General features: G+C 46.1%; 1 protein-coding gene and 1 non-coding gene across 3 annotated transcripts in view; both read left to right on the plus strand.

The window, feature by feature from the left end:
* The first annotated feature begins 20199 nt into the window (after positions 1-20199).
* The window catches only part of PPARGC1B (PPARG coactivator 1 beta), a 120575-nt gene continuing 116894 nt past the window's right edge, over positions 20200-23880 (plus strand). For both annotated transcript variants that reach the window (XM_005209630.5, XM_003586328.6), the window contains exon 1: positions 20200-20310. In XM_005209630.5, coding sequence (XP_005209687.2) covers positions 20233-20310 — 78 coding nt within the window. In that variant the 5' untranslated portion in view covers positions 20200-20232. The remainder of the gene's footprint in view (positions 20311-23880) is intronic.
* MIR378-1 (microRNA mir-378-1) lies at positions 22732-22797 on the plus strand. The gene has a single exon (NR_030898.1). It is a non-coding gene; the product is annotated as a microRNA mir-378-1 (primary transcript).

Genomic DNA, 23880 nt, shown 5'->3' on the forward strand with positions numbered 1-23880 from the left:
TTTTTCCTTTCTGATTATTCATGCTTTACATTTTCTTTAAGGAACATGTACTGCTTGTGAAATTGAAAATAATGGGAACTGTTGGATGAATTGAAGCTGTCGTTACTGTGTCTGACTGGTTGGTAGAGAAACTGAGCTAGAAGTGAAGTGACATTGTCAAGGTCAAGCCAAAACTGAGTAGCCCATTGATTCATGGCCAGTTCAGTGACCTTTCCATTTGACTGGATGGAAGCAGCTCCAGGGTAGTGTTTTGAGCACCTTGGACACACAGCATCTGAAAGCTCTGAAAGGCTGGACCTTTCCCTCTCCCACTTACTCCCTTTTGCTGTCCAGGGGACAATTACTGTCCAGGAGAGTGTCAGTGGCTGTAAGTGCATTCCTTCTTCTCCCATTTCAAAGGACACTCACCAGGTTTTCTTTTGCACTTCAGGTCAGTAACATGACCCTCAAGCTCCTCTGGGCAGAGAATCATGTCAGCAGGATGGACTGTGAAGCCTCCTGCAGATTGAGCCAGTTATAATCTGTGACTCATATCCACAGATAACAATTTTTTGTAAAGGTGTCTGCTGAGTGAGAGGCACACACAGAGAGACAGAGCTGGAGGGGCAGCTAGGAAACATACCTAGGAGTGTTAACCTACAACTCTGGAACTGAAACAGTCCTTTGTGATCACCCATCTCATCTCTGGATGATCAGGAAACAGAGGATTAGTTTATACAGGGCAACAGCACAGCCAGTGCTTGAACTCAGGCAGTTTTTGCTTCCAAAACATCTCTCCAGTCCATCTTTTCCTGCTCTTTCTCCCCACATCAGCCCATAGGTGCTGCCACACGTCTCCCTAGCTGATCTTCAATTCAGGGCTCTGTCACAGGGGGCCCTGGAACCATGTTGAGAAATTGAGACTTTAATTTGGGGGAAGGAGACAGCATGGAAGAATTTTTAGAGTCAGATCTGGATTTCAGGTGGTGGATTTCTGAATGCTGTGTATAAGATGAACCCAAGGAAGTTCAAGCGGACTCAGGGAGACCCAGGAGGAGGCTGATGTAACCGTCCAGAGTCAGAGGCAATGGCAACCTGGACCAAGGCTGTGGTGATGGAGAGGGAGAAAACTGGGTAGTCTCCCTGCCTCCTCAGGCCCTCACTGATCTCCTCACTTGGCACTTAGGAAGAGTATCAAAGGAGTATCACCCAGTTTAATACCTAGTGATGGGATTATCCCAAGTCCCTAGGGGTTCAGTGGTAGAAAATCCACCTGCAAGGTAAGAGATGCAAGTTGCATTTCTGGGACAGGAAGATCCCCTGGAGAAGGAAATGGCAACCCACTCCAGTGTTCTTGCTTGGGAAATCCCATGGACAGAGGCGCCTGGTGGGCTACAGTCCATGGGGCCGCAAAGAGTCAGACATGATTGAGCAACTGAGCACTCTCAATGGGATTATATTTGTTAGGATTTTTTAGGTGTGACTATGTAGAAACCCAACTTAAACTAACTTAAGCTCAACACTGCTGAACATTGCCAGGCTTGTGTTAGGTGTTCAGTAAATGATGAATGAGTGAATGAATGGCTCTTGACTCCTAGACCATTGTTCTTTCTGCTACACATTAGGCAATACTCACTTAAGCCTAAATTCCATAACCGTAACGATGCTAAAGGCCATCTCGTCTGGGCTTGCACCCAACTCAGGAATCCCGTCTACAACATGCCTGACACATATCCATTTGGCTGGTCTTTGGAATTCTCTGGGGACAGGACACTCACTACTCTAAAAAGCAACCCATGTTTAAAAATAAAAAACATGAAAATAGATATACGGTTTAAAAATTAGCTTTATTGGGAGAGTATGTAACTTCATTGCTAACACTAGCAAGCGGGTACTCTTTCTGCCCCCTTCTGATGCCTATGTCAGAAGCTTTCTCTATCTCCTTTATACTTTAATAAAACTTTATTACACACAAAAAATAAAAAAATAAAAAATAAAAAAATTAGCTTTATTGAAGTGTACATACAATAAAATACACCAATTTAAGTATAACATTTAGTTTGAAAAACATATATAGTTATGTAACCACCACCACGAGGCCCCAAACTTTGCTCTGTAATCTATTGTTTCTCCCAATCTATGCAGTCTACTTCCTCTTACTATAATTGTGCCTTTTCTAGAATTTCATTTAAATGGAATGATGCTGTATTCAATCTTTTGAGTCTGGCATTATTTCACCTAACAGAATGAATTTGAGATTCTTCTCTGTTGTTGCGTATGTCAGGAGTTTGTTCTTTTTTATTGCTGAACAGTATTCATTGAATAACTATTACCATGATCTGTCTATTCATTCAATTTGTTTAGTTGGTCTGCCATTTGGAGTTTTTCTAGTTTTTGGCTATTGTTAATCTACTATGATGATTCACCTATGCATCTTTATGTAAACTTTAAAAAAAAATTTCTTTTGTATAAATACGTAGAGTGAGATTTCTTGATCATTTGGAAGGTATATGTTTAACTTTTTAAAGAACTGGCAAACTATTTTCCAAAGTGGTGTCATTTTGTATTTGAATTATTTTTCATTCCTGTCGATATTATATGAGAGTTCCAGTTGCTCCACATTGTTACAAATGCTGAATATGGCAAGATTTTGAAATTTCAGTTATCACAGGGAAGGGGTAGTGGTATTGCATTGTGATGGTCATTTATGTTGCCCTAATGACTGGTAATGATATAGAGCATCTTTCCATGTGCCTATTTGATATTCATATAAAATAGATCAAATTTTAAAAATACTTTCTGCTTTTAAGAGTCTCCAAGCTCTACAGCGTGTCAATTCAGCTTCAGTTCGGTTCAGTCTCTCAGTCGTGTCCGACTCTTTGCGACCCCATGAATTGCAGCACGCCAGGCCTCTCTGTCCATCCCCAACTCCCGGAGTTCAATCAAACTCATGTCCGTCGAGTCGGTGATGCCATCCAGCCATCTCATCCTCTGTCGTCCCTTTCTCCTCCTGCCCCCAATCCGTCCCAGCATCAGAGTCTTTTCCAATGAGTCAACTCTTCTTCGCACGAGGTGGCCAAAATATTGGAGTTTCAGCTTTAGCATCAGTCCTTCCAAAGAACACCCAGGACTGATCTCCTTTAGGATGGACTGGTTGGATCTCCTTGCAGTCCAAGGAACTCTCAAGAGTCTTCTCCAACACCACAGTTCAAAAGCATCAATTCTTTGGCATTCAGCTTTCTTCATAGTCCAACTCTCACATCCATACATGACCACTGGAAAAACCATAGCCTTGACTAGATGGACCTTTGTTGGCAAAGTAATGTCTCTGTTTTGAATATGCTATCTAGGTTGGTCCTAACTTTTCTTCCAAGGAATAAGCATCTTTTAATTTCATGGCTGCAATCACCATCTGTAGTGATTTTGGAGCCCCCCAAAATAAAGTCTGATACTGTTTCCACGGTTTCCCCATTTATTTCCCATAAAGTGATGGGACCAGATGCCATGATCTTAGTTTTCTGAATGTTGAGCTTTAAGCCAACTTTTTCACTCTCCTCTTTCACTTTCATCAAGAGGCTTTTTAGTTCCTCTTCACTTTCTGCCATAAGGGTGGTGTCATCTGCATATCTGAGGTTATTGATATTTCTCCCAGCAATCTTGATTCCAGCTTGTGCTTCTTCCAGCCCAGCGTTTCTCATGATGTACTCTGCATATAAGTTAAATAAGCAAGGTGACAATATACAGTCTTGACATACTCCTTCTTCTATTTGGAACCAGTCTGTTGTTCCATGTCCAGTTCTCACTGTTGCTTCCTGACCTGCATACAGATTTCTCAAGAGGCAGGTCAGGTGGTCTGGTATTCCCATCTGTTTCAGAATTTTCCACAGTTTATTGTGTTCTACACAGTCAAAGGCTTTGGCATAGTCAATAAAGCAGAAGTAGATGTTTTTCTGGAACTCTCTTGCTTTTTTGATGATCCAGCAGATGTTAGCAATTTGATCTCTGGTTCCTCTGCCTTTTCTAAATCCAGCTTGAACATCTGGAAGTTCACAGTTCACGTATTGCTGAAGCATGGCTTGGAGAATTTTGAGCGTTAGTTTACTAGTGTGTGAGATGAGTGCAATTGTGCAGTAGTTTGAGCATTCTTTGGCATTGCCTTTCTTTGGGATTGGAATGAAAACGGACCTTTTCCAGTCCTGTGGCCACTGCTGAGTTTTCCAAATTTGCTGGCATATTGAGTGCAGCACGTTCACAGCATCATCTTTTAGGATTTGAAATAGCTCAACCGGAATTCCATCACTTCCACTAGCTTTGTTCATAGTGATACTTTCTAAGGCCCACTTGACTTCACATTCCAGGATGTCTGGCTCTAGGTGAGTGATCACACCATTGTGATTATCTTGGTCATGAAGATGTTTTTTGTACAGATCTTCTGTGTATTCTTGCCACCTCTTCTTAATATCTTCTGCTTCTGTTAGGTCCGCACCATTTCTGTCCTTTATCCAGCCCATCTTTGCATGAAATGTTCCCTTGGTATCTCTAATTTTCTTGAAGAGATCTCTAGTCTTTCCCATTCTGTTGTTTTCCTCTATTTCTTTGAACTGATTGCTGAGGAAGGCTTTCTTATCTCTCCTTGCTATTCTTTGGAACTCTGCATTCAGATGCTTATATCTTTCCTTTTCTCCTTTGCTTTTCGCTTCTCTTCCTTTCACAGATATTTGTAAGGCCTCCCCAGACAGCCATTTTGCTTTTTGGCATTTCTTTTCCACGGGGATGGTCTTGATCCCTGTCTCCTGTACAATGTCACGAACCTCCGTCCATAGTTCATCAGGCACTCTATCTATCAGATCTAGTCCTTTAAATCTATTTCTCACTTCCACTGTATAATCATAAGGAATTTGATTTAGGTCATACCTGAATGGTCTAGTGGTTTTCCCTACTTTCTTTAGCTTAACAAATATTTATTTACTTACTCTGTGTCATTTACAGTGAGGGCTGTTGTATCTAAGAATAAGACTCAATTCCTGGTCTTGATTTGTTCATAGTCTTGTAGGGGGAAATGGATACTTAAAGAAGAAAATGTTTTCACTCCATGTGTTAGTGCATTAATCATGGTAAGCCTAGGATACAGGGAAGCCCACTCTCCAGCCAGGTGTGATGTTGGGTGGAAGATTTGAGGTGGGGTAGGGCGAGGAGCTGGGGGGAGCTTCCACTGAAATTCTATCATCACAGAGATGCAGGCATGTTACCTTTCATTTATCATATTAAAATATATTTCTGAATATTATATATCATCTATATCACATATATAGTATACACATTCAAATTATATATATCTACCTGTCAAAGAATTCCTAAGTGATTATAAAACACCAAAACAGATTTATACTAATTGTATATATTATGTACTTTTACTGTGAGGTTTCATTAAAGTGTCTTTCATTTAAGATCTATATATACACATACATATTATATTTATTTATTGACTATTCAGTTCTTCCACTTGGGTTGGGTCCACACTGGGTCCGTACAATCAACGAGAGAGGTTAGGATTGCTATTGCCCTTGAAACTGAAAGTCAGAGAGCTAGAAAACTGACCCCAAATCACTCAAAAGCACAGCCAATCTTTGAACCCAAATCTTGGAACTTTAAGTCCAAATACTGCTTAGAATAGTATCTGAGCACAATTGGGACATTTGAATCACAATTTTAAGAATAACCTACTCTAATCAGTTAAAGTTAAGGTCCAAGGCATTATGCTTTGGGTTATTTTCCAGAATTTTCCAAGTATTTATCCAAATCCCTCATTTAGCCTGTGAGGCCATGAAGGTACAGAGGGAATAACCACACAGTGACCCAGGATCCAAGTTCAGGTCTCCTGACTCCATGCTGTTATTTTATGACAAAAGCATGCTGCTTCCTAGTGCTTACAGACTTGCTGAGTCAGTCTGTTTAATCGGAGCAGTCTGTACTGCTGTGGGCTAAGAAGTGAATGATAATGAGAAGACAGTCTCAAGAGACCTGAGCTCAAATCTCAGTCCTGCCACTTCCAAGCTGAATGATTTTGACAAGAAACATAACCTCTCTGAGTCTCAGTATCCTCATCTGTGAAATGGGGATAATAACACCACCGACATGATAGAGTTGCTGGGAGGCATCAAAGAACAAAGCATGAAAATCCCTCCTCTTGAGCTCTGGATTTCACTAATTGTTGAATAAATGCAGGAGCACAAGCACTTAGTTCCCTGCTGGGCTCATAATAGCACTGGATAAATTGCACAATGATCAGTTTTCTATTTAATAATTGCACTAAAATTATTTTTTATGAAGATCAAATTAAAGAAAATTTGAGTAGAGAACATTTTCAGTAAAATCAAAACTCAAATACATAGTCTTCATTTCTCCATGTTTTATCCAAAACTTAATCCCATTTGGAAATTGCATTAAAATGATTTATAATTAAGAAGTTGAGAATAACACTACAGAAATCTTTAAAGTACATTTGTAAATAAAACCCACCACCCAAGTACACTAACAGTTTTTATTTCTCCTATTGCCTTACAACTTTTATTCAGAAAATTTTTTTCTTCATTGGAATCAGACTCTCTTTACTTCAAATTATACAATAAATAAAGTTCATGAACTTTGTGCTTATGATTTCTAATGGTTCCATGCTATTCTATCCAGTAGAGTCATTCCAGTAACTTAGAGAAACTCAGCCCCTGCAGGAAATTATAACATATTATTCAGTTCAGTTCAGTTCAGTTCAGTTGCTCAGTCGTGTCTGACTCTTTGAGACCCCATGAATCGCAGCACTCCAGGCCTCCCTGTCTGTCACCAACTCCCAGAGTTCACCCAGACTCACGTCCATCGAGTCGGTGATGCCATCCAGCCATCTCATCCTCTGTCGTCCCCTTCTCTTCCTGCCCCCAATCCCTCCCAGCATCAGTCTTTTCCAATGAGTCAACTCTTCACATGAGGTGGCCAAAGTACTGGAGTTTCAGCTTTAGCATCATTCCTTCCAAAGAAATCCACTCCTTCAGAACGGACTGGTTGGATCTCCTTGCAGTCCAAGGGACTCTCAAGAGTCTTCTCCAACACCACAGTTCAAAAGCATCAATTCTTTGGTGCTCAGCCTTCTTCGCAGTTCAACTCTCACATCCATACATGACCACAGGAAAAACCATAGCCTTGACTATTAAAACTGTGTTAATCAGGCTGGGACTCAAACTCAGCCAAAACCCAGAATGGGACTTGAACCTATTGGCCAGGACTGAGATCGCACACCTGGTCTCAGGACTTAATGAAGCTCGGGTTCTTGATAACTCATCACAGAAAGAATTCAGTCATAGGTAAGAAGTGGGTTTATTTAGAGAGAAACACACTCCACAGACAGAGTGTGGGCCATCTCAGGAGGTGAGAGTGGCCCCAGGGTATGGAGTTGTCAGTTTTTATAGAGGTGGGTGATTTCATAGGCTAATGAGTAGAAGGAATACTCCAGCTATTTTGGGGAAGCGACAGGGATTTCCAGGAATTGGGCCACCTTTCACTTTTTGACCTTTATGGCTGGCCTTGGAACTGTTACGGCACCTGTGGGTTTGTCATTCAGCTTGCTGATATGTTAAATGAGTGTATACTGAGGCCCACAGTCTAGTGGAAGTTGACTTGTCTACCATCTTGGACCTCTTTGGTTCTAATCAATTTATGTCATGTCCTCGGGCTATGTTATTCTTTTAAAGGTTGTGCCCATATGTACAGTGGAATAGTAAGTACTCAGCCATTACAAAACAAAACCAAAAATGAAATAATGCCACTGCATCAACATGGATGTACCTAGAGAGTGTCATGCTGAGTGAAAGGAGTCAGAGAAGGAGAAATAGCATATGACATCCCTTACATGTGGAATCTAAAAAGAAATGGTACAAATGAACTTACAAAACAGAGACTCATTCACTTAGAAAATGAAAATGTGGTAGCTTAAGGGACGAGAACTATTTACGTGTTCATGGTTCTGCAGTGTGGTCAGAGCTCGATGGAGTTGAGTCATCTCTGCTGTACACAGTACTAACTGAGGCAGCTTCACTAGGGCTGGGGGCTCCAAGATGGGTTTATTTAGATGTCTGGTGTTGCAGGAGGGGAGGCTAAAATGGCGACAAGTCAGCTGGTTTCTGTTTCTGTGGCCTCGCATCCTTCAGGGCCTCTGTCTCTCTACATGGTCTACCTGGCATGTTAGCAGGATTTCTTTACGCAGTGACTGGCTTCCTGGAGAGTGAAAGCAGAAGCTCCCATTGTCCTGACTCCTAGGGCGGGTACTGGGATAGCATCCTTTCTGCTGAGTTCTCTTGGTCAAATCAAGTCAGAAAGCTAGTCTGAAATCCAGGGGAAGAACTAGACGCCACCCTGATGTCCGAGGAGCAGTGTTCACGTGTGTGGCAGGCAGTGTTGGTTACCCTTTTGAGCAAGGCTTCAAACACAGGCCTGCCTGACTCCAGGCTCCTGACCCAGCCTCCCTAGCCCCAGCCCACCTTAGTGAATATTTTTGCCTGGCTAGCTTGTTCTCTTCCTTCTACTGGTTTCCAAGGTGAACTCCCAGGAAGAGGGAATCCTGGTCAAAGGGCAGGCCTATTGCTGGGCTCTATGCTGAGACAAGTAGGCATCTGCAGAGCAAAGTGATCTCATGAACTTCTCCTTAAGCATCTTGCTTAAGTCTCCTCCTCCTCTTCACAAAGGACATCCAGGTTTCATTTTGTTCCTTCTATTTTTGCACCTCCTTTGACAGAGGAAATTTTGGTTCCTGGTATGGAGAACCTCTTCAGGGCTTCTGGGGGACAATAAAGTCAGCAGAGTCATGAGGATCAGCTGCTCCTGAGCTGTGTAGGTTAGTGTTCCCGGTGGGGCAGACGCACTTCTGGCAAAGGCACCTGATGTCCTTTTGGGGAGGAAATCATATTATATCTAGATATTATATATCTCTCCCATATTATATCTAGACCTTTTTCGTGGGCCATGGACCCCTCCTCATGTTGATGTTTTTAAATGCTTAATATCAACTACAAATAATTTTTTAAAACTCAATTATATTGAAACAGTTATCACATGATAAGAAATTTTGATATAGCAATATATATATATTTCTTTATTAACACATGAATAGCAAGATCTAATTGGTCTGATAGTTACCCTAAGTTTCAAAATAGTGATGAATGTAAATGACATTTTGTGATGAGATATGAAATATCTGTGATTTCTATTAGTGCCAAAGTTATAGGAACTTTTAATACTGTTATGAAATGTTTGCTCTATTCATAATAGAAGGAAATGCTAAATTTTAGTTAGAAGCTAATAGAAAGAGATATAATTATTTCCCATTCAAATTAATGGTCTCTTTTTAAGAACCTTGGTTTGGGGATAGCAGGGTTGTTGAATGAAACAGCTTGACTCCTAGACTTAGAGGTGGGCATGTAACCCAGTACTGACCAATCGGAGCAGGGATTGGCCTAGTGACAGGCATTTGAGCCAAATTGATATAATCAGACTGAATCCTAGTCTTTTGCTAGGCAACTGGCACAGCTCCTTTGCTGGACTTGCTAAGAGGATTGGGTTTAGGCCTGGAGCATACCACCTTGCCATCACCAGGACAGAACCTGTCCCAGAATGAAGCTTTCAGGGGAAAACAGAGCTGAGAGATGAACATCCATGTCTTCCTGGTGACATTCCTCCTTTAAATGTGTTAATTAATGGAAGCCAACATATTATATATTAAAGCCAGGTTAAGTAGGGTTTTTTTATTAATTGCAACCAAAGCAGCCACGACTAATACTCTATAGTCCCACAAAGCTTAGCAGAATGCCTGGCACAAAGTAGATGGGTCATGAAGGAATGATGGATGAGTTTCAAACAATGTAGTAAAATGATTGATATTATTCACTAAACTCATACATGCAGGTCTGGCTTGATTGATTAAAAGATGAAGTCTGTACTCAAAGGAAGCATTCCACAGGCTTTTGTTGATTGAAAGAATAAAGGAATGCATCCATTGTCATTATTTTCTATCCCCAGCTTTGTATAGTCTTTAGTGATATAACTAGGACCATATAACCACCTGAAGAATGTAAGTCTAGAAACATGATGCGCCAGAAGTTACAAATCAAGTCCATGGCACATTCACCCTGGGGAGAGCCATGCAGCAATTTGAAAGAATTAAAAGACATTTGTTCCTTGGAAGAAAAGCTAGGACAGACCTAGATAGCATATTAAAAAGCAGAGACATCACTTTGCTGACAAAGATCCATATAGTCAAAATTATGGTGTTTCCAGTAGTCGTGTATGGATATGAGAGTTGGACCATAAAGAAGGCTGATCGCTGAAGAATTGATGTTTTCGAATTGTGGTGCTGGAGAAGATTCTTAAGAGGACAGCAGGGAGATCAAACCAGTCAATCCTAAAGGAAATCAACTCTGAATATTCATTGGAAGGACTGATGCTGAAGCTGAAGCTCCAATACTTTGGCCACCTGATGCAAAGGGCCAACTCACTGGGAAAGACCCTGCTGCTGGGACAGATTGACGGCAGGAGGAGGAGGAGGGCAACAGAGGATGAGATGGTTGGATGGCATCACTGACTCAATGGACATGAGTTTGAGCAAACTCTGGGAAATCGTGAAGGACAGGGAAGTCTGGCATGAAGTGCTGCACTTCATGGGATTGCAAAGAATTGGACATGACTTAGTGACTGAACAACAGTTTGAAGAAATAGGTAGATCTGCATGTACTGATATGGAAAGACCTCTAAGACATATTAAGAAGGAAATTACAAAATAGTGATTGTAGTAGGATTCCATTTTGTTTAAAAGTCTCAATCGAAACTTTGAGGGTTTCTAGGTTTTATATGTATAAAAAGCAAAGAAAAAAATCTCTTTTTTTTCCCTTTTCTGTAAGGCAATTCATGAAACAGTAACAGTGGGCACCTATGGGGAAGGAGTGATATTGGGTGAAGGTGATCACAGAAGCTTGTCCTTTCTTTGTATTGTTTACATTTTTTTTGTCGTTTTTTAAAAAATATTCATTTTACTTATTTATTTGGCTGCCCTGGGTCTTTAGTTGCAGCATGTGAACTCTTAGTTGCAGCATATGGGATCTAGTTCCCTGACCAGGGATTGAACTTGGGCCCCCTGCACTGGGAGCATGGAGTCTTAGCTATTGGATCACCAGGGAAGCCTCTTGTTTGCGTTTTTTTATACAAGGATAAAAATAATTGTATCACATGTAATTTAAAATAATTTGTAGTGGAGGACTTGCCTGGTGGTCTGTGGTTAAGACTGCATTTTCAATGCAGGGGATGTGGGTTTGATCCCTGGTTGGGGCACTGAGATCCTTACATGTCCGAGGGTGAGGCCAAAAAGTAATAAAATAAATTACAATGAAAAATAATAACTCTGACAGAAGGTGGACTATTCCCTTTCAACCGATCTTTCATCTTTGGAGTTGTCTGCCAGTATTCTTCAGGGAAGCTGAAGAGCGCAGGGCTGCCCCCACCATGCTGTGCCCAGGATGCTCTGCTGCACCCATGATACCACACTGTGTCTATACCTTGCCCTGCCTGTGAGGCCATGCCCCTTTCCCTGGGACTCTGAAGTTCTGGCTGCTCCAGGAACCAAAGAGCTTCCACCCCATATAAAACGCTCCTAGGGTGGCCTACTGACCTGGATTCTCCGCTCAGGATCCTGACTCCAACCATCTCTGCTGCCAAACTACACGTGGCCCAAATGATTTCCCCTGCAAAGGGGAGCGGGAATCAGAGCATCTCACAGTCAGGGCCCTGGTCTCGGGGGGACACACCCATCCAAGGCGCATTTGGGATGGCCCACCCAGTCCAAGCGCACTGTTGTGCAGAGGGGGAATCTGAGTCTCAGCCTGGAGAAGAGGTTTGTCCAAACGTGAGTTCGGTCCCCAAGTGGGACTCCAAACTGACATTCGGTTCAAAGCTCATTTTAGGAAGGGTTCCTACCAGTTCCATCAGAGCTACTCCTTTATGTTGAGATCTTAAGTCTCTGAAATGTCCCTGTTACAATGCAGATAGGCTACTTAAATAACATAGATGGCAATTTTATTTATTATAAAAACAAAATTGAAACAAAACACAAATGAAAATATGAAAAGAAATTATTTCCACCATCCTCATGTTTTGTTTGTTCACACTCCTTAGGTCACTCTAACATATACACTTTAAATGTACATTTATGCACACAACTACAATCACTTTATAAACATTTTTATAACCCTATTTCACTTAATGCTATACGTATTTTCCCGTACATTTTCCATATAGCTTTCTACCTTCTGCAGAGTATCTTCATTGTTTTTGAATTATAAAATATTTCAAACATACAGAAAAGCACAAGGAACAATGCGCTACACAGATTTAACAAACACTGATACTTTAAAAATATTTTTGAGATTAAAAACAAGATCACAGGTATAACTGGAACTCTCTTACATACAATGTAATCCCACCAGGAGAAGCTACATAACTTGCAGGGTCTGGTGCAAAATGAAATGCAGGAACCCTTATTTAAAATCATCATGAATTTCAAGTCGGCAGCAGCAGAGTAATTAACCACGTGTAAGGCCAGTGTGACTTCAAGAGTGAGGTGGCTCACCCATAAAGCCAGCCCTAGGTCCCCCCTCTCCTCTCACTTTCTTGAAATGAGCTGTGCCTTTGCTGTTCCATGTTTATGCTTTTACTTTATATATGTGTACTGGCCAATGCAATGGAAAATTATTTTGCATATTTAAAAACATTACATGCATAGTATAACATTGCATGTATCCTTAGGCTGCCTATTTATCTCACTCATTGCTTTTGTGTTTTATCTTTGTGGATTCATGCAGCTGTTATTAATTTTCACAGTTGTCTAATATTCCATTGTGTGGTCTCACCACAGTTCATTTTTTCCTATAAGCTGTATTTTTTTTTACCATAATTAATAATACTGCAATGAACACCCTTGAACACAGTTCTCTGTACACATGTGTGAGCTTTTGTCTACTGTTTGTAACTAGGTGTGGAATTGAACTGCTCTTTCTTACTAGATGCTAAGGTTCTTTCCAATTTTTTGCTTGGTATCAGTGTGCTCCTCCTGTATGCCTCCTCTTGTCCCACAGTCATCTGAAAATACTCAGTTCAATTCAGTTCAGTTCAGTCGCTCAGTCGTGTCCGGCTCTTTTCGACCTCATGAATCGCAGCATGCCAGGCCTCCCTGTCCATCACCAACTCCCAGAGTTCACCCAGACTCACGTCCATTGAGTCGGTGATGCCATCCAGCCATCTCATCCTCTGTTGTCCCCTTCTCCTCTTGCCCTCAATCCCTCCCAGCATCAGAGTCTTTTCCAATGAATCAACTCTTCGCATGAGGTGGCCAAAGTACTGGAGTTTCAGCTTTAGCATCATTCCTTCCAAGAGCACCCAGGACTGATCTCCTTCACAATGGACTGGTTGGATCTCCTTGCAGTCCAAGGGACTCTCAAGAGTCTTCTCCAACACCACAGTTCAAAAGCATCAATTCTTCGGTGCTCAGCCTTCTTCACAGTTCAACTTTCACATCCATACATGACCACAGGAAAAACCATAGCCTTGACTAGACGGACCTTTGTTGGCAAAGTAATGTTTCTGCTTTTGAATATGCTATCTAGGTTGGTCATAACTTTCCTTCCAAGGAGTAAGCGTCTTTTAATTTCATGGCTGCAGTCACAATCTGCAGTGATTTTGGAGCCCAAAAAAATAAAGTCTGACACTGTTTCCACTGTTTCCCCGTCTATCTCCCATGAAGTGATGGGACCAGATGCCATGATCTTAGTTTTCTGAATGTTGAGCTTTAAGCCAACTTTTTCAGTCTCCTCTTTCACTTTCATCAAGAGGCTTCTTAGTTCCTCTTCACTTTCTGCCATAAGGGTGGTGTCATCTGCATATCTGAGGTTATACTCAGGAGAACCCTTATGAGCTGCCTCTTCTCTAAGACTCATCATCCACTGAAGCTCTTCCCTGTAATCAGCCCATCATTTCTTATCTATGACCAAAGCCTAGTGATTCGAACTCTAAAATGTGGCCTCCACCCATTCACTCTTCCAGATCCCTCCTACTACTTTCATTGTCTTGGCTCAGGATCCCACCTCTCCCATGGGCTCTTCTCCCAGCCCCACCCAGCTTTCAGCTCCCCCAGCTTCCATGAAAAAACTTATTACAGGGCTTTCCTGGTGGTCCAAAATCACTACAGATGGTGACTGCAGCCATGAAATTAAAAGACGCTTACTCCTTGGAAGGAAAGTTATGACCAACCTAGATAGCATATTCAAAAGCAGAGACATTACTTTGCCAACAAAGGTCCATCTAGTCAAGGCTATGGTTTTTCCTGTGGCCACGTATGGATGTGAGAGTTGGACTGTGAAGAAGGCTGAGTGCCGAAGAATTGATGCTTTTGAACTGTGGTGTTGGAGAAGACTCTTGAGAGTCCCTTGGACTGCAAGGAGATCTAAGCACTCCATTCTGAAGGAGATCAGCCCTGGGATTTCTTTGGAAGGAATGATGCTAAAGCTGAAACTCCACTACTTTGGCCACCTCATGCAAAGTGTTGACTCATTGGAAAAGACTGATGCTGGGAGGGATTGGGGGCAAGAGGAGAAGGGGATGACAGAAGATGAGATGGCAGGATGGCATCACTGACTCGATGGACATGAGTCTGGGTGAACTCCGGGAGTTGGTGATGGACAGGGAGGCCTGGCATGCTGCGATTCATGGGGTCGCAAAGAGTCGGACATGACTGAGCGATTGATCTGATCTGATCTTCCTGGTGGTCCAGTGGTTAAGAATCCGCCTGCCAATGCAGAGGACATGGGTTCGATCGGGATCCAGGAAGATTCCACGTGCCATGGGGCAACTAAGCCCATGCCCCACAACTATTGAGCCTGTGCTCTAGAGCCCACAAACGGTAACTGCTGAGTCCCCATGCCACAACTACTGAAGCCCATGTGCCTAGAGCCTGTGCTCTACAACAAAAGAAGCCACTGCAACGAAAAGCCCAAGTACCACAATCAGAGAGTAGCCCCCGCTCTAACTGCAACTAGAGAAAGTCCAAGTGCAGTAACGAGACCTGGTGCATTCAGAAATAATCTTTTTTTTAAAAAGACTTATTTCATCCTAGCATGTTGACTAGTCTCTCCCCTGCATATTGTAGAGATCACAGCTGTGAGTTACAAGAGAGCAAAGATTATATTATGGTTACTATTTGTGGGCCTGTAGCACAGTGCCTAGCATCTGGCAGGTTCTAAAAATATTTATTGAATCTATCTATCTATTTATCTATCTCAGTTCAGTTCAGTCGTCAGTTGTGTCCTACTCTTTGCGACCCCATGAACCGCAGCACGCCAGGCCTCCCCGTCCATCACCAACTCCTGGAGTTCACCCAAGCCCATGTCCATCGAGTCGGTGATGCCATCCAACCATCTCATCCTCTGTTGTCCGCTTCTCTACATAAACATTATGCTGTAGCAGTTCCAGTTTTTGAATCAGATCCTTAGGATATGTTTCCAAAGGAGCATTATTGATGATTTAGGATAGTGAATGTGAAGTTCAAAGTCCTTTGTAAGTGAACTTGATCCACACAAAATTCTAGGTCAGGTAGGACAGATAGGTTGATCATTAAAAAGGTCCCAAAGTGATAGAGTATAAAGATATTCACAAACAATAGGTACTCAGGCATTCTTACCATCTGCTTGCCTTATTTGCTAGAGACACTAAATTTAGATGTTGCCCTTTAATTCAGATAACTCTTTAAATGTTGCTGTATTATATTATATATGTAATACACATATATATGTATTTTATACATCTAATTATATATTATATATATGTAGTAACCTGGTAGAATTTACATCTCTGTAAAAAAACAGAATAATTCATATCACTGGACCTTTGTTTCTCCATCTATCAAATGGGTATAATGAGGGACCATTATACCTGTCACACCTGTCTAGGATCATTTTGCTCTGTGAACAGATGAAGAAAAAGCAGGTGTTTCTATTCCTACCCCACTTCATTATTCCCATGCTTTGTGCACAGTCATTAACAAGGCAGAGGTGAGTGAATGAAAACCTGCACTTGCAAAACTGGGAAACAGTCATAGGCAACTTCACAGCTGTTTAGTGCCCCTCATCTGCTGATTTGGGAACACTTTTCAGCATTTGTAGTGTGTAAAAGAGACAGTGATCTGCTAAGTATCCCCTAAATGTACTGGTGAGTTTATAAGTTGGCCCTACAGGGAGAAGAGGGCAACATAAAGAAATGCTTTGCTTATGCTGGACTTTCTTTTTTTTTATTCTGACTCCACTGTGTGGCATGTGGAGCCTCCCCAAACCTATGCCCCCTGCAGTGGAAGCATGGAGTCATAATCACTGGACTACCAGGGAAGTCCCATGATAGAATTTCAAGCACTGAAAGCTCTAGTCCCCAGTTCTGAAACCCTCAACTGACACAGCTGGGTGGTTTCTTCCACAGGCTCAAGCATGAGAAGTCTGTCCTGTGAAGACACCTGACCACGATGCATCCAACCTGGAGCCCCGGCTTCTAGTCCTGGCTCTGTCCCGAAGGGGTGTGTGGCTTTGGCCACATTCTGCTACGTGTTCAGCGAAGCTGATGGGTAACATACACTCCACAATTCTCAAGTTCTACAATTCAATAGGAGACGGAGCCAGCTCTCTAAATTAACAATACAAATCGGGTGACTTCTTAGTTCCTCTTGGCTTGAGTCCCTGCCTCCTGGGACTGGAGAAATAGGTGGGAAATAGGTGTGTCAGACTCCCTGGCCTGGGTCAGAGAATCACTGAGTTGTGGGCAGCTGGCAGGAAACTTCAGTGATGATCAAGACTCATGTCCCCTCTCCCCCATTCACTAGCAAAAATTTACTAAGCAATTGTTCTGAATAGAGTGTGGGCAGGGGTGGCAGCTGTTGTGTTCACTGATTTATCCATGGTTCACATCATCCCAGCTGGCACTTAGTGGGTGCTCATCAAATGTCTATTGACTGATGGGTAGTTTCCTGCAGCACAGTCATTTAGGGGAACCTATTAAATGCAGATTCCTGGGCCCTCTGTTGACCTATTGAATTTTAATCTTTGGTGACAGGGACCAAGTATCTGTCATGACTGGGGTCTGCGGTTTACACCGTGCACAGATCTGGCTTCAGATCTCAGCTGTGTCTCTGCTTGGTCTTGGACTAATCATTTCAACCCCTTTTAAGCATTTGTTTCCTCAGTCATAAAATGGATATCACACCGCCAAATACTCAGGGTTGTTGAAGTCAATCTGAGATGATAATAAGCTCAGTTGTCTGGCACATGCGCAGAAGAGAGAAACTGTTAAGTTTGGGCTGGTATCTATAAACGCCCATAATATCTGGGCTAGAGGGTTCAGTAGAGGTCGATTTAGCCCAACTCTTTTGTTTTCTACAGGTATGGAAACAGCCTCAGAGAGGGGACGGTAATTGCAGAAGATTATATAGCCCGTTAGGTTTCTTGAGGGCTTTTATGGATCAGAGAATGTGAAGAGGTTGAGAATCTATTGAGTGGCCTTTAATAAAGGAATCCTTGGGATAAGATGTTTTTGTAAAAGAGGTTAGATATCTCAGATCAGGTGCCTTCTCATCTGAGTCTCTTGCCAACAAGTAGCCCATTCTGAGGACACAGGGATTAGTGAGAAAGGCCTTGTAGCTGGGCAATTAAAGACAAAAGCTTTTGGGTGGCGCTGTTGAGGGCTTCCCTGGGAGGCCATGTCTGGCACTGCAGCTCTGCCAGGCCAAGGCTGGAGATGGCTAGTCTCAGGGATCCTCCAAGAATGGCCTCTGGGCAATAAAGGGCATAACACCAATCAGAGGTGAGACTGGATCTGGGAGGGATGCTTCTTGGAAACAGCGTCCTGGGAGGCTCTGGCTCTGATGTCTACAAACAGCAGCAAAAAAGCATGGCCTCAGGAGAGCACATGTCTTTAGTGCTGAAGGTGATGATCCTGGTGACGGTAGTGATGATGATGCCTGTGAGAATCAGCACTTCCTCTTTGCAGGCTACAGAACCAAGCAATTAATTTTACATGCATTGTTCCATTCAGTCTTCTCAAGATCCCTACCTGGTGGAAACTGAGGCTTAGAGAGGTTAAGTAAACTAGCACAAAGCTAGTGAGCACCAGGATTCAAATTCAGACCTATTGGAGTTCAAGGTAGCCAGTAGCATATAAGCTCTGGAAGAGAGGAAAATAACGTTGGCCAGGGCTTCAGGGGACATATATTTCACCCCCATTTTTACAGATGAGGAAACAAAGGACCAGAGAGGTTAGCACTTCCCTCATGAAGTCAGGTACTGTACCAAACACTTTGCATATGTTAGCTCCTCGATCATCATAACACCCCTCTTAAGTAAGTAATTCTATGGTCCCCATTTGTGTAGATGAGAAAACCAAAGCCTGAGAATAAATGACTTGCAGGTGCTCGAAACCAGGCACTCTGACTAGAGGGCCCACGCTCTTAATTCCCTGCGTTGCCCAATACTGGAGTGAGATGTGATGGGCTGGACCAGAGCCTGGGACTGCTGACTCCCAGGCTAGCGCTTCAAAGCTCCATGTAGGCTTTCTCTTGGGATCCATTGTTCCTTAAAAGCGCCCTGAACTAAAGCCCAAAGAGTGAAATCACGCCCTCTGGTTCTGGGAACCTCAAACTGGAGAAGGAAGCTCCTGCTCTGGTGTTCAAGTCTGAGCAGGTGTATTGGGGACTCTCCCTGTACTCTCCTTTCCTCCTCCGGCTGGGAGGGAGCCAGGAAGGGTGGGCAGGGTGGGGCAGGCCTTGCTAGCTTGGGATGGGAGGAGAGCAGGCGGCAGGAGGGCCCAATAAAACAGGTTGAAATCTTCCCGCCTTTCTGCCTTTACCCAGGCGGTGCCCTCATCTCCTGGCTGGCAAACAGCAGGGCATGATGATGAAAGTTCAAGGCTGGCGTCAGGAGGCCTGGGGGCTCTGGATCTGGCCCTGGCACTCACTCCATGCATACCCTTTACCCTAGGCAGTTTTCTTATCTACGAAATGTGTGGTGATGGTAATGGGAGATCTAAATCCTCTGGGATTTTTAGTTAACACATTACTAAGAACCTACTATGTGCCTGGCACTGGAGACAGTATGTGCAAAAGCAAACTCAGGCCCTGCTTTCATGGGTCTTTAAAGTCTAGTAGGAAGACGTCTGAAGATCAAATCTTCACTGTAACTACGGTAAAATGGCAACCGTTACCAGTGTTTTAAAGGTCTGCAGAGCTAAGGCCGCCGGGAATGATGGAAGTGGCAGGAGAGAGAGTTGACAGTCCGAGGAGCAGCAGGGAAGGATACAGTGAAGATGTGGTTTACTCGGTGAATGTCCGCAGACAGGGAACAGTATTCCGCAGTCGGATGGCTTACCCAAGAAACTGGGAGGCCAGTGGGCCAGCAGGAAGCTGGCTACTTCAAGGCACTGTGGACATGGTCAGAGAAGGAGTTGAAGTTTTCGGGGGGGAAGTACACAGTGAAGGAAGCCAGAGAGAGAGATAGTTAAGAATATGGGTCAACGCATCTTCCAAAGAAAAGATTTTTTTAAAAAAGCTTCCCCCTCCGAGGAGCCTTCCTTGATTTCTCCACCTTTGACCTATGGTATCCCTCCCTCTCTGGCTGCAGCCCAGCGAGACACTCAAGCCTGTAGGGCAGTCAGACCTGGGCTTTGTTTTCCTGTATTAAACTATATCGTGGCATCAAACGAGGTCCTCTGCCTTCTGAGGCCTCAGTTTCCCCAGCTGTGCCGAAGCAGGTTGTCTCGTAAGGACCCGCCCAGCGCTAACGCAACGTGATTCGGTCGGCAGGAGCAGTGGGCTGCCTGCATTGCTGCGCAGGCATCGGGCTGCTGGCTGACTACCGTCACCCGGCTGCGGGCGCTGTCCTCCCGGGCCGGGGGCCGCGGGCGAGGATCCCGGCGCCACACATTGCGCAGGGAAGGGGGGGGTGCGACCCCCGGCTTGCGCGGGCGCCCTGCGGCCCCGCCCCCGCGGCCAGCGGCCCTGCGGCAGCGGGGGCCTGAGCTCCGCCCTCCCTCCTCCCGCCGGCCGCCCTCCCTCCTCCCGCCTCCCTCGCTCGCTCGCTCCCTCCCTCCCCCGGCCGGCTCGGCGCTGACTCCGCCGCACGCTGCAGCCGCGGCTGGAAGATGGCGGGGAACGACTGCGGCTCGCTGCTGGACGAGGAGCTCTCCTCCTTCTTCCTCAACTATCTCGCGGACACGCAGGTAAGATCAGCAGGGGCCACGGCCGGGTAGCCAGGGCCGCTGAGCTGCGGAGGCTGCCGCCGCAGCCGCGGAGGCCGGGAGGCAGCGGTGGGCGCATTGAGGGGATCGGGGGTTCCAGACTGCAGAGTCCCCCTTCCATGCACCCTGCGATGTACTTCTTTCTGGGGACAGGGAGCTGGAGGTCCCCCCACCACGCATGCCGGACCGTTGCGGTCGCTACGGCCGCTGGGGAGGGTCTAGCCTTGGTTGCTTGGATTCCGGCCCACCCCCACCCCCCTGCCCGCTGAGCTGGGGGGTTCGGTGCTTCCTTGAAGAGGCTGAGCCGCGTCAGGTGTGGGGGACCCTCATGCTGAGTCTGGGTGCAGAAGGCGCGCCCTCAGGCTCCCGGCACTTGCTGCCGTACTTTCACGTGGACTTGTGGCCCCGGCGCAGGCGCCTGTCCCGGTCCCCGGAGTCCCCTGATCCTCCGGTCTCGGGTACCAGGTCTGCTACAGCTAGCCCCCTCGAGGCTCTCTAAAAGCTCCCGCAGCGCGGAGTTTTCTGCCAATTGCCCGCTGAAGGCATAGGGGTCTGCAGGGCACGTGGACATGCGGGCGGGGATAGCACCTTCCTGGTTTCGCTATCCGGTGGAGTCCCCGGGGGCGAAAGCCCGGCAGGATGGGGTCGGAGGACTGTCTGGGGGCGTCTGGGTCCCCCTGCAGCGCGCGGCCCCTGGTGCGCGCTCGGCGATGCTGGGGGAAGGGAAGGCAAGGCGGCGAACCGGGCTCAGGCTGCGCCTGGGAGACCCACTGGCGACACGCGCGTGACAGGAGAGGGTGCTTCGTTGGGCCGGGAGGGGCGAGGAAGCTGGTTACTTGGAAACGGGGGCGGAAGGGGGGGCGGTTGCTGCTGGGATAAACTGCCCGGAAAATGCCCGCACAGGGAATGCGCGCCCCCTACCCGTTCCCCAGTTTTCCCCACCCCATGCCTGTTGCAAGCATAAAGTTTGGCCCCATAGTTAGGGTTTTTTCCTACGGTCACCCCGGCACGGGTAGCGGGGAGGCTGGGGGTGCAGCCGAGCCGCGAATGAGACCCCGGATGCGGGTGCACGCCGGAGGCAGAGGGGCTGCTGGGCTCTACCGGGCGCGGCTTGCTAGGGCTGGTTTGGTACCTGGAGTCTGAGCGCCGGTGCCGGCTTGTTTTGCATAACACTGGAAGGGAGGGGGAGGGGGGCGGGATGTGGGAGGGGAGAGAGGGAAACTTTGCTTCTTGTTATATCTGCCTGTCTTGGGCGGCAGCAGCTGTCATGAGACCGGGTGGGCGGGGAGAGGCTTGCTAGCTGACTCCTTGCCGTGAGATGCGACTTGGAGGGGACGCAGCAGCCGAGACGTTCAGCTCTGGGGGACTCTGGGTGGCGAGTCCCGCTGGCTGCTGGAACCGCGCGACGTGGCCGGGTGTCGCCGAGAGGAAGCCCGCCACGCGCAGAAGAAGGCCGGTCCCTGATCGCTGCGGACGTCCATGCGTCAGGGAGCCGCGGGGCCTCGTGGTCGGTGGCGGGATCGCTTGGGTGGGTTCCGGGCACGGGCCGCAGGGGCTAGAGGCATATGATCGCGCTTCTCCAGGCCCGGGGAAAAGTGTGATGAATGGTCTGCGCGCGGTAGTGTGTGTTTGTGTGCACACGCCGCGCGCATCGGGCGCGTACCTTTACCTCTGACGAAACTGCAGTGGAGCTCCAGTGGCAGTCACCGGGCGCCGGCACTCGCCCCGGGCCCCTGTCTGCTCCGAAGGCCGATCCCAGCCTCGGCACCACCACCGCGCCCCCAGCCCCCTAGCCCCCAGCCCTCTAGCCGACAGCATGGGACCGGGGGGCACTGGATACAGGCTGGGCAGAGTTGCTGCTAGAAAAGTTCTACCCTCGGCCCTCTCGCTTGTCCGGGGGTGTCTCCAAACCCCTCTACTAAGACGCGGATGTAGGAGGCCTGAAATAGCCAGAGACTCGTCCAGAGACCCACAGGAAGAACTCGTCCACTTTGGACCCTACCCTAGGTTTCAACACCATCTTCTGTGTTCTTCGGCTCACATTTGCCGTTTTAGCCGTCCAAAGTGCCTACCCAGCAGGCAAATTTCACCAAAGGAAACTAGAAATTTGGGTAATCGTGTATCAGCAGAAGCAGTGCAGTGGAAGTTAATCTGGGACGTTTTGCTTTTTTTATGTAACCACGTGATGGGCTGAGGCCCTTCGGGTGATCTCTGCCGTCCCAACTTGGGAAGTGTAATTGATAGGGGGAGCTTGGCAGCCGCCCCTAGAAGGCTCCGAGAACCAGCCGGAAGAGGACCTGGGCGGGTCTTCGCGGGCCTCCTCATTTTACAGTTGGGGATCGAGGCTGTGAGGGCTGGACGGCTGGTACAGGACCATGCAGCCAGTGGGTGACAGAGCCACCCAGGGCTCCTGACTCCAGGTCCTGTGTGTTACCTCGAAATAGCACTGGACTTGGAGTCAGAAGGCCTGAGTGGAGTCGCCTTCCCCACTCTCTGGCTGGGTGACCCCAGAGCAAGCCATTTTAACCCTCGAGCCTCCTTTCTCCCATCTGTCAAATGGGGCTGGTGGTGCCGGCAAGAGAAGCCCAAGGCCCGGTGGTTGGGGGTGAGCACTCTTTGCATGTGAAATGTCTGGTCCTTCCTGTAACTTCCTCTCCTCCCCCTAGACCCTCCCTGGCCCTCCCCTTCACCGTCTCCCCCTTTGGAAGGCGTGGGGAGAGTGAGTAGAAAGGTAATTTATCAGCTTTATCCCAAAGACTTGTCTTTGGCAGCTAATCCTGGGTTAGATAGAGGGAGGATTTCTGTTGTGGAGACTTAACTTATACCCATTCAGGTCAAAGTTCAGAAATTCAACAGATTAAGGGTTGTGAAAGTTTCTTGGAAAGGTTTGGGGCATGTGTCGCAAAGGACTTTGTGTTGGCTTCTCCTTGTTCCGGGCCCCTGCCTGTAGTGCCCTCACCCACCATCCCTGTGTGGCCCTCTCCTCTAGCAGGCCTCTCTAGCCCAGCTTGCCCTGCTTTCTCTAGCCTCTGGTTGTCTTAGTCTGTGTTATACAACCAAGCATTTTGTGTGTGCGTCCTGTGGCCCAGGAAGATTCTGGAACTAGAGTTGTGCCTTTCATGTCTTTGTGCCCCTGTGTCACCTGTCACTGTGCTGAGCTCCTTTGCTTAGCTCTTGGCTAGGCACAGAAATGACAGACAAGGGACGTTCTCAGGCTGGCTGGGGGGACAGCTGGGCCCAGTATGGGGAGAGAGGAATGCAGAGGGCTGCAGCTGTGGGCAGTGACTTAGGCTCCAGAGACCACATAGTAAGCCCACACTAAATATGGGTTGTTTGAAGACACTTGGGACATCAATCATAGATGTGCAAACTGTCAGAGATGGCAGGATCTTTATAAATCATCAAGTCCAACTCCTTATCATTTAAAAATATTTAATAATAGAATTGTTAGGAAACACTGGCAAGCATAAAGAAAAAAAATGAAAATATGTAATCTTACCCAAACATAACCACCGTTAATTTTTATATGTGTTTTCTGACTTTTTCTTTCCT

This window comes from Bos taurus, chromosome 7, assembly GCF_002263795.3.
Source record: "Bos taurus isolate L1 Dominette 01449 registration number 42190680 breed Hereford chromosome 7, ARS-UCD2.0, whole genome shotgun sequence".
Taxonomy (NCBI): Eukaryota; Metazoa; Chordata; class Mammalia; order Artiodactyla; family Bovidae; genus Bos; species Bos taurus.